This window comes from Melospiza melodia, chromosome 9 (assembly GCF_035770615.1).
Source record: "Melospiza melodia melodia isolate bMelMel2 chromosome 9, bMelMel2.pri, whole genome shotgun sequence".
Taxonomy (NCBI): domain Eukaryota; kingdom Metazoa; phylum Chordata; class Aves; order Passeriformes; family Passerellidae; genus Melospiza; species Melospiza melodia.
The window spans coordinates 9,737,725-9,751,343 of record NC_086202.1 but is presented as its reverse complement, the minus strand read 5'-3'; the positions used below and the strand labels follow the sequence as shown (position 1 = coordinate 9,751,343).

At 37.7% G+C, this 13,619-nt stretch overlaps 1 protein-coding gene across 3 annotated transcripts in view; it reads left to right on the top strand.

Annotated features, from left to right (window-relative positions):
* The window catches only part of SHOC2 (SHOC2 leucine rich repeat scaffold protein), a 63,101-nt gene that overhangs the window by 45,028 nt on the left and 4,454 nt on the right, over positions 1–13,619 (top strand). For all 3 annotated transcript variants that reach the window (XM_063163204.1, XM_063163205.1, XM_063163206.1), the window contains exons 4-8: positions 5,200–5,330; positions 8,044–8,232; positions 9,528–9,650; positions 11,750–11,887; positions 12,374–12,491. In XM_063163204.1, coding sequence (XP_063019274.1) covers positions 5,200–5,330; positions 8,044–8,232; positions 9,528–9,650; positions 11,750–11,887; positions 12,374–12,491 — 699 coding nt within the window. The remainder of the gene's footprint in view (positions 1–5,199; positions 5,331–8,043; positions 8,233–9,527; positions 9,651–11,749; positions 11,888–12,373; positions 12,492–13,619) is intronic.

Genomic DNA, 13,619 nt, shown 5'->3' with positions numbered 1-13,619 from the left:
AGGAGAACCGGTTTGCTTTCTGATAAGAGATTAGATTAAACACCAACAGCTCCTTTCACCTAAAAATGTGTTGTACAGTTAAAAAGTTGTCACAGAGGTTGGCTGACATCTGGAAAACTTGTATATAGTAAGTACAAAGTGTGGTACAGGCATCTTCTGACTCAGGGCTATTTCAGACCAGGAGCCACTGTTGAAATATCTGAACACAGTGTTTAATCTGTCTACAACTGCCCCTCTGCAGCATGTCTGCTATCTCCCATACAATTTGAAATTGATTTCATATTATCATCTTTGTTATTCTCACTGCAAGATTAATATCATGTGGTGTATTACATTTAATTAATGTATTTTTTTAAAGTGACATCAAGTTTAATTTTTTTAAAGTATTATTCATTTTAGCTGTACTTCTTGCTTTCAGTTAGTTAAAAATGACACCTGGTATCTTTGTATGCAAACGGGCAAATTTTTTTTGCTATAAGATCCCTCAGTGAATTAAGCACATGGCATTCTATGAGGTGACATGTGCCCATATCAAACATGTTCTTTAGTAGGTGACTGCTCATTGTGTGCCAAGTTGAGTCAAATCAAAATCTAAGAACATTTATACAAGTTAGACCATCTGAAATACTTACTAGTGCCATGTTGTTTGTAGCAGGTTCCTGCAATTTTCTGTTGTGTGTTGAAGCTCACATATATTGTTGATAACGATCTTATGGGATTTTGATGTGCACAGCTCTTCTAAGTCAAATTTATGTTTTTAACATTATCTGTAGAAGTTTTGTCTAGTGAACAGATTTTTAAATTGATCTGATGCTTTTGGTTTACTTAAAAGAAAGCAGCTGATCCTGATAGCAAATTAGCTTGGTGAGCTAAGTTTCACATTAATAATGACCTTTCATCTAAGGATAGAGAATTTGAAGGATTATTTTAACTAAGGGAGTGAAAGGAAGAGGTGTGGTAAATCTCAGAAGAAGAGAGCATTTATCACTCTGTTTAAAAAGCACTAGTAGGACTTTGAATTAGGAATTTGTATTTCTTGATATTATTCAGCTTACCAGTTCTTTTTTCTATTGAATTTGAAATACTTAAAAAAGAGATGTAGAGACCTCTTCATGTGGTCTTTCTAAAAAATATTGTTTCGTTGTTTCGTTAGCATAGCTTCCTGCTTTGTTGTCTGTCTTCTCTCTTTTTTTTTTTTTTTTTTTTTTTTTTTTTAGGGGGGCATTGGTAGACACCTGCTTTTCCTTTGATTAATATTTTTGAAGTACCCATAATAAAGAATTAATTTAAACCATCTATTTCGCATCACTTTTATTGTATCAGTTTAATCTAATATTTCTGGATTTGCATGCTGCCAAGGATTTTTAATTCACTTCTGTGTAAATGAAGCAGCTAATCCTGAGAGAGACATAGTCACTCCAGTGAAGGGATTATGAATTCTGTGCTTAGGTTGCTTCAACCCTGAGAGCTGGCATCTGCTCATGGGTGTTAATACTGTGCTGGTGAGAAAATGGTCCTGAGACAAGGCATCTCTGAATCCCAAGAGTAACTGTTTCTGACAGAAGTTGAACTAAAGCAAGTGACTTTTCAGTGACTTGCTTAGGCCTGGTGTGAGTTTAGGGCTCGGTCAGGCTTTGCAATCTTATTTTTAGAAGTACCACTGAATAAGGCAGTTGAGTTTACAAGGGTTTTCATAACAGGCTCTCTAAGAAAACAAGTTGAAAGGCGTTTTGCTTGTTGCCTTTCTTGCTGGTATCTGCTTTTCACTTGTGGTTATCAAACTGTCACGTACATGAACATCCAGTGCAGCGTTTTCTGAGTCATTACCTGCGAGGGGCTGGTTCAGAGCAGCTGCTGAGGTACAGCTTCAGTGCCAAAAGTACAACTGCAAATGGTCCTGGTGACAGTCTGAGCTGATCATGGTCAGTTGTTACCTTCCTTGCCTTATTCCCTAGACCTGGCCTGACAGCCCATCAGCAGATACCCAGTGCTGTTCCATCTCAGAAGGCAGTAGCTGAGCTGGAATGATGGAGATGAGTGCAAGCAACTCGAGATAGAGGTATCAGCTGGGTAACCCTGAGCTCAGGGAGCTGTAAGTGAGAGCATTTGGTGGTTCAGTGCACTAGGTGTGGTCTGGAGCAACTTGTGACTGTTCCTGTGGTAAAACAGTTTGTCACTTGGTTTTCATGTTAGCCCACTGGCCCCTGGAGGCAAATGTTAACATTGTACTGGTGCATTCCTGTCAAAAAGAAAAGTTAACTTGGACGCACTGGGCAGAGGGAAGAGCTGTATCCTGTTTTGTGAAGGTGGGTCTAGGATCTGGCTTGTCCAGCATGTGAAGATGAAAGCTGCTAAGGGTTTCACACTGTGATGCATTCACAATGAGGTGTGTGAATGGAGGAAAAGGTAGCTGAGCCTTGTTGACAGAAGACTGAGAGGCTGTAAATAAATTCTGATTTGAAATGAGAAGGTGGCTCATGTTGCCTGTATCAGTTGGGCTCAGGACAAGAGCAGTGAGAGAGGTGCTGCTGATGCAGCTGCAGCTGAAATCTTACTGGTTTGTCCTCAGGAATAATTGTATTTAGTGCTGTGATGTGTAAAACAATCATGAGGAATGTGGTACACACAGGATGTGTCTTCTGTTATGCCTTTGTGTGCCTTTCCTATGGAGAAGAAAGATAACTAGTAAAGAAACAGTGATAAAGTTCTATTAAGAAATGCTACTTATGACAAGGAGAAATTACTGGGAGCTGCTATTTATGCCTCCTTTCTCCTCATGATAATGTCATGAGGATCGCCAACGTGTGTCATTCTCTTCTTTATGGTACATTTTGACTCTCTCTAGTGGCTGCCTTGTTTCATTTTTCTGAAATGCCACATTGCTGGTAGGAAGAGAGCCATGTACATACAGCCTGTGCTCACAATCTGGAACTGGCACAGCAATGTTGTATTGCTAAGCAACAGTTGGCATCACGCTGTCTACTTCCCTGTTCTTCCTTTTCTCCTAAAAATCCAGATCAGCATCTAGCGCATGTTTTAGGTAGTGAAAAGAATAATAGGTTTATATCTTACTTTGTGTGAAGTTTGTTGTTCATTCTTTAATAAAATATTAAATAGCAATTCAGAGAAATACAGCCAGGGTGTGCTTTGTTCATCCCTAGGATGGCAAATCCTAGTGATCTTGGAGCCTTGCAATAGAATGTTTTTTGTGTGAAGTGAGGCCAGTTTTTTATTCAACCAGCAATGCCTGATCTCACAAATACAGCATGAAATAGCTAAATTATGTACAAATCTGTGTCTTTTTACTAGTGGACTGTAGGATCAGAATAGGTCTTTCTTCTCTTTAGTGTGTATATGCATTGCAGGATTTAACAGGAAAAGATGAAGGTTTGTGCACTGCAGTGCAGTATTGATAGCCTTGGATTTTAAATGCCTTCTTCTGATTAAATGAAGACTTTCTTTGCTGCTTCTATAAAACTTAATTTTATACTTTTTTAGAATCCAGCACTTCAAAAAATAGAACTCAACACCCAATTGAAAATACTATTAGTTAAGCAATGGTGTGTAGCTACCTGTTGTGACTTCTGTTTAGTTGTTGATGGTACTAAGAAAAAATTGTTGCCAAGCTTGTCAGATAATTATCAGATATGCACTGAAAACTCATCCTGTTTTTTTCGTGATTTGGAAGATGTAGATGATTTTTGTTCTATATTAAGGGGTTTGTGGGTTTTGGATTTTTTTCAGTTCCAGTTTTATGGGGGAGCTAACATTTTTTGGTTTTTTGTTTTACTTTCACTGCTCTTGTGACTTCTCTGTTTTAGAACTACAGTGAAATCATTCAGCATTCTTTCCAGTTTCAAGTTTTTATTATCTACAATCCCAACTGTTTGGTGATGTTGGGGCATTTATTTTGACCAGGTTCAGGAAAGAGATATTTTGTTACTTGCTTTGGTGAAAGTTTTTCTCTGTTTAGCAGACACTCTACATTTACTTCTTCCTTTGCTGTGCTCCAATTTGTATAAGTGCCCATGCATAGCCACTAATATAGCCTTCCCTTAATGAGCAGTTAGACTGTACATATTAAGACCCCTTCATCTTCTAAAATTCTTCTGGTTATTCATTCTACCATTTGTTAAATTCTGTGTTTCCTTTCTATTTGTTGGTCTGGTACTTCAATTTGCAGAACAAAGGTGTTGTGCCATGGGTGGTCATAAAAGCAAGTGTAAACCAGCAAATGTTTTGCAAGGAACTGATTGTGTGAATTAATTGTGTGTTCACAAGCTCCCCTGGTGTGAAGTCCAAACCTGCACAGACACCTTTTCTGATTGTAGGGATGAGGCACAGGTGGAGTTTCTTTGTACAGTTTGGCAGTTGGCTTTTCAGTGAAGTTCAAGGCCTTGCTACCTGCAGGAGAGGCTAAATGCCCCAGCACCCATCAGCAATATCCTTGAGCAGTTGGTTTTGGTCTATAGAACTTGTTAGATGGTAAAGGTTGGAGCTAAAGGGAGCTTCAGATGGGAAATTTTCAAGCTGCAAGTTTCTCAAGATTTTTGTTCCCTGACAGAAGGACATATCAACTGGGGACCATCAGCCCAGTGATATTCAGAAATACTTTTACATGCACTACTGTCCAGATTTTTGAAGACTTCCTCCAGACTTTTCCTTCAGTATCACTCAAAAACTTGAGAATTCTGGGGTTTTTCCTATCACCTGTTGAAGGTTTTCTTGCTGTTGGAGGATGGTAAAGCTGTGGGGTTTTTTTTCCCCTGCAGAGGAAATTGTTTTGCCAGGACCTGAGTTGTATGATGCATGCCCAGGTTCTGGTAATATGGTTCATGGCACTGAATGATACCGTCTGTAATTTTAAAAAGTTATTTTGGGACATCTGGAAAATGATAGTATGTTTTGATGATAAAAAGATCAGGACAGAAGGACTTTTACAACAGGACAATAAGCTTTGCTTGCTTATCATATTATGCAGAACTTCAGAATTATATTTAATATGCACAAGCTACTTCTGCATGGTTGACTTCAGCATTGGAAATCTGTGATTCTCCTGTTTTGGGATGATAGCTCCCATTTCACCATTTGAAATTTTGAAGTGTAGGGTGAGAGATAACAGAAGAATCAGAAGTCACACCTTGTTCTGTGTGTTTGTGTGATTCTCACAGCATGTTAACACCTGTTTTCTACCCGTAGGAAATCTGTCCAGTCTAAGTCGTCTTGGCCTGAGGTACAATAGGCTGTCAGCAATTCCCAAGTCTTTAGCAAAATGCAGTGAACTTGATGAGCTGAACTTGGAGAACAACAACATTTCTACTTTACCAGAGGTGAGGAGTAGAGGGAGTGGACTGGGGAGGGGGTGCTGGTGGAGAGCATCCATGTTTTGTAAAGGGAGTGGAACAAGGGAAATTATTTCATCTTGCCTCTTAACTCTGAGAAATACCCTTTGTTTTAATCTAAAAGTAATGTGAATTATGTCAATTGTGTAAATATTAGGTATATTTAATCAGTATAGAAAGACTAATGCCATACAACCTGAGTCAAAACTGGGAGCAGCACATGTGTTTTATTTGCTGTGCTGTATCTTTAGAAAACCTTAAGTAATGAGTTCAGATTCCCACCCTTCAAGCCAGGTAAGTGTTTCTCAGTGGTTCTGCTTTGTGAAGCATTACTGCCTGGAAGTAATTGTTCAGATGACAGAAGAAGTATCTGATGTGATTGCTTCTTATTTTGGATATTTATTCAATTTCTTTAGAACCTTTTAAGATGAAGACTTCATGACACAACATAAAGTTTATAGTCTCTTCTGTTTTAATGATGGTCAAACTGCTTTCCTAAACTGTCATCCCCATGACCCCAAGTTGTCTAAATTACTAGTATAAAATGAGGTTAAAGGTAATCTAAATATGTATGTAGCAAACTATAAATAGAAGAAAACAAAATGCATTAGGAATTAGGCAAAGTATTTACAGTAACAAAGGCCAGTAAGTAACTAATTTTCCTCAGATAAATTTCTGAGTTCATCAATGGTAGACTGAAACAGAGAATTCAATAAATGTTTGTGCAAGACTATAATTTAGGAAAATGCTAGAGTGAAAGCCACCAGGCTGCTTTTAGGATGAGAGCTAAGCTAGCCCACCCCACCCAGACGTGTTACAAAAGCAGCTGCAGTGTAATTACAAAAAGCTAATGTGAGGGATGATTACTTGCTTTAAAACATGTTCAGTCATAATACAGACCTCTTTGTAGCTGTGCTGCCTTCTTCAGGTATATTTGCCCACAATATGTTAACACTTAAGTTTGCAGAAGTGTATAGTTTATACTGTAATCTGTTTAAAATAAAACATGTTACGCTATAAGACAAAGAACTGTATTTGTAGAAGAAATTTCTGAATTTCAAAACATAGCTGAAGCTGCTGACACAATGCCTAATAAATATTTTATCTTAAAAGGATGGGCTGAAAGAAAGCAACCCTGCCACAGCTCTCATAGATGTAAGAGCATTGTTCTCTTTGTATTGCCAAAGCTCTCTTGCTTCCCTTCAAATGCATTTAATTACTCTAGGCTATTAGAGTGAATTAGCTAACATATTTTAGATATTTTGTTGGTATACAAGCAGCCTTCAAAACCAACTTTCTGAAATGCCAAGATCCATCTGAAACAATAAACTGTCTTAGAGCTCAGGGACTGCCTAACCCTAGGACTAATATCTGTTATTTAAAGTATAGGGAGAAACAATATTTCCTAACCAAAGATTATACTAATTAATGATTGGGTTAGATTGATACTGATTTGAAGATCCATTATTTTATCTGTAGTGGAGAAAATGCTTCACTGATATTTGCTGACATGCCCCCACTGTCTAAATTTTTAGCCAGGGCACATTGGTAAGTCCCCTTTAGATCTTATTTTATTTACAATAATGTTAATAAACTATAAAAGTAGCCAAAGCTTTGCTGGTGAAACAGTAAAGCCATGTTCTTAAAGCATTTACCATGAATATGGAGCTCAAATTGCAATCCAGAAATACTGACATTAGGAATATGGTTGGAATAATTATCTTGTTACTGCTCATTCCTGATTGCAGATGTTGCATTATTTATGGTATGTAATGCCATGCATAAATCTCCAATTTCTGTATTACTTAAGCAAATAGGGCTGGATTCAAGTTGGTGTAGTAATAAGCAAAGGTGACACTTCAGCAGTAATTTAGATCTCATTATCCATCTCCACAGTTCCAGCAATGTGCTTGGCACGTAACTAACAGAGATATGGGCTGCTGGGATTTTGGAATCTAATTAGATTGTCAAAAGAAATGAAACTCTGGATTCAATGGACAGCCCTTGCTATCCAGTTTACCTACAGGCTTCTTGCTTTTTATTTTTTAAGGGAAAAAAAATAGAGCAGTAACTACTTAGGAATATTTTAGAAAAAGGAAAAAACAATGGAATTTTCCAACCCATCCTATTCTTTTTCTCTGTCTGATTATCTGAAACTATTATGGTATAATTATAAGACACTGACAAGTTGTGATCACAGTATGGATGTTTATGAAGTTACCAAAGATTTGAACTGGAATTATCAAGTGCCTCTTTTGGGAGCCATTGTGTGGGGTTGATATTCCTTTGGGCCCCATTTTGATGTGGGTGAGTTGCTGGAGCCAAAAATGCTGCTGGGGATGGGATGGACATGCTGCCCCTGTGCTCCTGGAGCAACATGTCATTAGAGAAATTGCTTTCAGAGGAGAAAAGAGTTACCAAACCCCCCAAACCTGTGCTTTTAAATGTGGTCTGTTTGCTTTTTTGGTATCTGTCAGCATGCAGGGAGCAAGGGGGAAATAAGGTAGTGGCTGGTGACTGTGAGCAGAGGTTGTTGCTGGTGGAAGTTTTATCAAATTTAACACTGGCTTGTGTGTTGCAACACTTCTTCAGGGGATGGACTTGAGGGGGGAAAAGCATTTCTAATTAGACCCATAAAGGAAAAGAGATGCATTCAAATAAATCTGTCCTAAGTTCTTGGGTGGTTTTCTTCTTTCTACAGGGTCTTTTATCCAGCCTTGTCAAACTGACTAGTTTAACATTGGCCAGGAACTGCTTCCAGTCCTATCCTGTGGGTGGCCCGTCCCAGTTCTCCACAATCTACTCTCTCAATATGGAGCACAACCGCATCAATAAAATCCCCTTTGGAATTTTCTCCAGAGCTAAAGTATTAAGTAAGCTGAACATGAAGGTGAGGCACAGAAACATGCTACTGTGTAAAATCAATGAGGAGCACTGTTTGCTGCTCCATGAAGTCTGGCAGACTTAATAATGTAAGGAATGAATTTATCATGCTGAAGTGGATGCTGCTGCTATCACATATATAAATAATTCTGTATTAGTGTAAAATTGTGCTATCAAGATGTTACTAATTTTCTTTATGTTTTGTTAGTTAAGATTTTGTCACATTTGCTTGAGTTTAAACAATGAAAATAAGAAAGCTGACTGCAAAGTTCTTGAATATCCACATGGGATGCAAGCATGTAGATTAGTTTATTTCTCCCTCAGACCCTGTTACAGTTTACATTTTAAACAGAACTATGTAAAATACTTTTTTTTAATATAGTCTTTCAAAACCTGAGTCTAGAGACTTTTGGCTGTAGTTGAAGAGCACAGCAAAAGAATTTTTAAGTGTGCTAATACAGTTAAAGTAGGGAAAAAAGATGATATTTTTCTATTAATAGATTTATTTCAAGAAATGCTTGAGCAGTAGATAAGCTCAGCTACTGTTTTAGAATTCAGTTTGAGACAAATGAATCCTCAATTTGCATTGTCCAGTTTTTTCACATACCCATTTGTAACTTTGCCAGTTTACCACAACTTTGTGTGACCATTTTTTGAAAGATTTTGTGGTGTCTGGTCTAAATCAAATATTTAAAAAATATTTTGAGCAGTAACATGTTCAGAGTAATTTCAGATGCTTTTACTCTGAGACATTAAAGTATATGGGGGTTTTTTTGGTTCCTTTTTTTTAGTTGTAGGTTTGTTGGCTTTTTTCCCCTCAGCAGGGTTTGGGTTGTGGGTTCTGGTGGGATTTTTTTAGTGATGGTGTTTATTCTCTTGATTGCTTTGTTTGGATTTTTTTAAACTCCATATATTTTTAGGATTCAAACATTTGCTGATAGTGCCTTTGTAAGTTACAGTGAACTTTCTCTTCTTTTTTTGAACCCATCATCAATTGTATTCAGCAGGAATAGGACAAACAATGTTTTAACCATAGTGTGAGATCTTGAGAATTTTGTTCTTTTTGTTTTTCCACTTCAGTTGATATTAGTAACAGAGTCAATTCTGTAACTCTAGATTGGTACCACTAATATTTGGTGGAATTCGAAAAAAATTGGCCAGTTACCAACATTTTGTTCTTCTGATTTCATTATCAACTATGTTGTTATAAAGTATTTCTGTTAGCAGTTGGTTTAATCTGTCAGATGCCTTCCCAGCCTCTGGCAAGGGCAGACCCTAAATGTTTGATATGTTAAATCACAGGACAATCAGCTGACGTCTCTCCCCTTGGACTTTGGGACTTGGACAAGTATGGTAGAACTGAACTTAGCAACGAACCAGCTCACAAAAATCCCTGAGGATGTCTCTGGGCTTGTTTCTCTTGAGGTGAGAAGAGTATAAGTTAACAGCTAAGTGAATACTTGCAACATAGGGATTCTCTACTTCAGGTTTAAGTAATATTACTTTTGGGTAAAATAAAGCTACATAAATTTGTATATCTGTGCTGTTTAATCCCCTGTTGCATCTGTTTGTGGCTGTTGTCAATGGCTTTTGAATGTTCTTTAGGCTCTTGATCAGTGTGCACAGACCACTACCTACAGCTGTATTTTTAGCCAGGTAGAAAGAAAATTTTTCTCAACAGGAATCAGTGTTGTAAATGCAGTGTTGCTGAACTTGGTTCAATTCCTGGAGAACAGCATGGAAGCAGCAGGGATCAGAAAAACATAATGAAATGTTTGACAGCCAGGGGTGGTTTGAGTGTAGCTCTGTGAACCTCGTAGGCAGCCAGGTGGGAATTTTCAGCCTTTGAGGGAGAAGAACTCATAGGTTAAAAGCATAAACTAAACCTGCTCTGTCCCCTCATCCTGTTTCTCAGGGTACCATCAGCAGAGACAAATTATTGCCTTGGAGGGACAGAAAGACAGAGGTACTTGTTTGAGCAGTTGAGGGGACTTTTTAGGCTCTGTGAGTTGCTGGGAAAAATCTGTTAAAGAACTATAACAAATGGCATATTTGAAATTGCAAATTTCTAATGTGACTTCTTCTGTGAATATTTAATTATTCCTGTAGCGTGAGGCTAAATTTATGCCAGAGTAATAGTTACTTAATAGCCCAGTTCCCTTTTAAGTGAAGGCTGTGGTTGATGTGATTGGGAAATTAGTAACCTCTAACAACTGGGTTTGCTGGTGGTCTGTCAGCTGCTGAAGCTGGAGAGCTGCTTGGTTTGCTGACCTGTTACCACCGTGTTTCTCTGTAATTAAAAAATCAAACACAAAGGGCTGTTGGGGCGGTGTTTACACAGAAGTGAAGGTTCCCACAGCAGTGCTAAGTCAGCTGCATTGCACGTAGGTAATATTGTCTGTTCCTGCCTTTGTTTCTTGATAGGCAATTAAAATATTCCTGTTCTCACTGCTCCGTGCATGTGCAGTGCATAAAGGATGGTCACTGAAATGCTGCTTGTGCTAATCCTCAGGCATTGGCTTTCTTTCACTTTGATTTTCACTTTGATTCTCACCATGCCTTTGTTTTGTTCCTGTCTGTGGTGTTTTCATGTTCCATGAAGCCAGTGAGAGTTGGGATTATTGGTAGAAGAGAGGAACTCTCAACCTTGGCTGGTTCTGTGTGGCTGGCACGAGGGTCCACACTGGCTGCTCTTTCACATCCTCATGTCTCAATGTGCCTCCTTAAAGAGCTAGATAACAGCATTATTTAATCAGTAATTAATTACCTGACTACTCACGGTGCTGTTATGAGGCTTGATTATTTCCAAGAACTGCAGGGTTTCTCTGGAGTAAAATGGTGTAACCCCTGTTAACTTGCCTGTGAAATAATGAATAACTGTTAACTCTGTTAACTCTGCTAACCCTGCAAATAAGGATACACTTCTTGAACCTGGGGCATTTAAAATTCAGCTCAGAAATGAAGAGAAAAACAAGAGGACATCACTGTAGTAGGCGTGGGTGTGTGATAGCAGCCCATTTTGGAAAGCCTGTGCTCTGCTTAGGTGCTCCCATCTGTGTGTTTATTTGCTGTTGCTCCTAGCCAAAGGGACACAGGGAGAAAAGGAAGTACTAAGCTTTTTAAGGAAGATTTGGCAAGCACAGCAAATAATGTAAAACATGATTATGAGATAGCTATAAGGAAGCAAAACAAAATGGTAGGCAAATTCAGGAAGAAATTGTTTTTCTTTGGTCATTTGAAGAAATAAGGTTTCTATTGTATTTGCTTTACATTTATTATTATGTATAATAATATTTGAAAGAAGTATATCCTAAATGTATGTATTTGTACCATTAAAGACTTGAAAAAAATTATGTTAAATCGCTGACTTGTTTTATTTTTTTTAAATGTTCAACTACTTCCTTAATGTAAATGTAGACTAATATTGGACTTCATTACTTGAAAATATTAAAAAAAAGAGTATTTTAATCTGTTATTTACTTATTTTGTTGCTGAAATTCTGTGTTTGGTGTTTCTTTTTTGAGGTTCTTATCTTGTCAAACAATCTCCTAAAGAAACTTCCCCATGGAATTGGAAATCTACGGAAACTCCGAGAGTTAGACCTAGAGGAAAACAAACTGGAATCCTTGCCAAATGAAATAGCTTACCTCAAGGATCTGCAGGTGAAACAATAATTGGTCAAGATAAGCATCTAACATCCTTTATTTACACCATGCTGATTTAATTGCAGCTTTTTGGATGAGTGGAAACTATTTGAGACTGGATATAGAATCAGAAGTTGAGTCTTGTGCAACTTCACGCACAATTATTCCCCATTAACTGTTCCCCGGCTTCATTAGTGAATACTGAACAAAAAATTTGTGAAGGTTTTAACTGTTGTACCATGAGCATGATACCACCCCAGGAATTATTTCAGTCATGCTCATGAAATCTTATATGTTTAGGCATTTGTTTTATTAGGCATCTTTTTATTTTTACATTCAGTGATGCTTCAGAGAGATTTGAAATGTTGATGAATGATTGTAATTTTTCTTGCTCAAATTCAGGAGAGTAGAACCCATTCATTTGTCAGCCACATAACTTGTTATTTGCTGTCATTCCAAGCAAAAATCATTAATTCAATTTGTAAAAATGTGCTTTTCCCTTAGAAATTGGTTCTGACAAACAATCAGCTGACCACCCTTCCCAGAGGAATTGGTCACCTTACCAATCTGACGCACCTTGGGCTCGGAGAGAACCTTCTCACACACCTTCCTGAGGAAATTGGTAAGATCCTCTTGTCTGGTTTGGTGCAGTGTATCTGGGCAAAGGACATATCATAGCCAGCTATTTTGCCCAGCACTAAAAGCCACAAAATTAATTTGAAACTTCTAGATATGTGCAGCCTGATGTGAAGGATGTGCCACAGGAACAGCATTAGAGTGATGTGCAGATGAAGAAGGCATGGTTTGTCTCTTGCATCATCTTTGGTGAGGAGCCATTACAGCTGCTCATCTCAATGTGAGAAAAAACTAAAATAAGCTAAACCCAGAGCTTTTTAATTTATAAGCTAGTGGAGAGAGTTTGCTGTGGAAACAAACTGTGGAATTAAAATCAGTAAGAACATGTTAAATACCATTGAAGGAGTACAGTTTGGTTATTAAAGCTGGATATTTTCACAGATGAGAGAATAGTTAATTATTGTCAGGTGTGGCTGTTTCATGTATCATGCTATCAACTGTTTTCTTGTATAGCTTCTCCTTTTGGTTGGTTTACTATGCCATGAGTCCTGCCCACTGCTTTCTCTTGTGAAAGATTAAATAGTCTCTGAGGTTATAGGAGATGTTTATGGTATATAAGAGTGGAAAGTGGGGAATATTTTGGGGAGGACTTCTATGATTTTGAAAGGAGAAATGGAAATCTTAAAAAGAAATTACTCTGTTTTCCAGCTTCTGGTTAATCTGTATTGCAGTATGTGTAGAGGCAAACTGTAAAATTTTAATTCAGGAAAAAAATTTCACACTTGTTAGTTCCATTTAATAAATTCATAAGTTAATCTTTCTGTGCAGAGAAGTTACACTCTTTTGCTTTTTTACTGTGACACATGACAGGTATGGTTTCAGGTCTTTAATATATGGTTCCTAATTACCTAAAAGGAATGACATAGATAATTTCAAAGAGAGACTAGATCCTGTATAGCAAAATTATTTCCTAGGTCCTTTTGACTAGATAGCTGTTCCATGTTGCCTGCACTTGCATAGCTCATGAATGGCTATGGTGAATTCCCTTTCAGTTCTCTTATTCTCTATATTTGCAGTTCCTTTATTATCTAAAGGAGATGCCCCAATGTATATTTTTACAGGGAAATTGAAGCAAATTGGTTCTTGCTTAGGTACTGGTGAACAGAACTTGCTG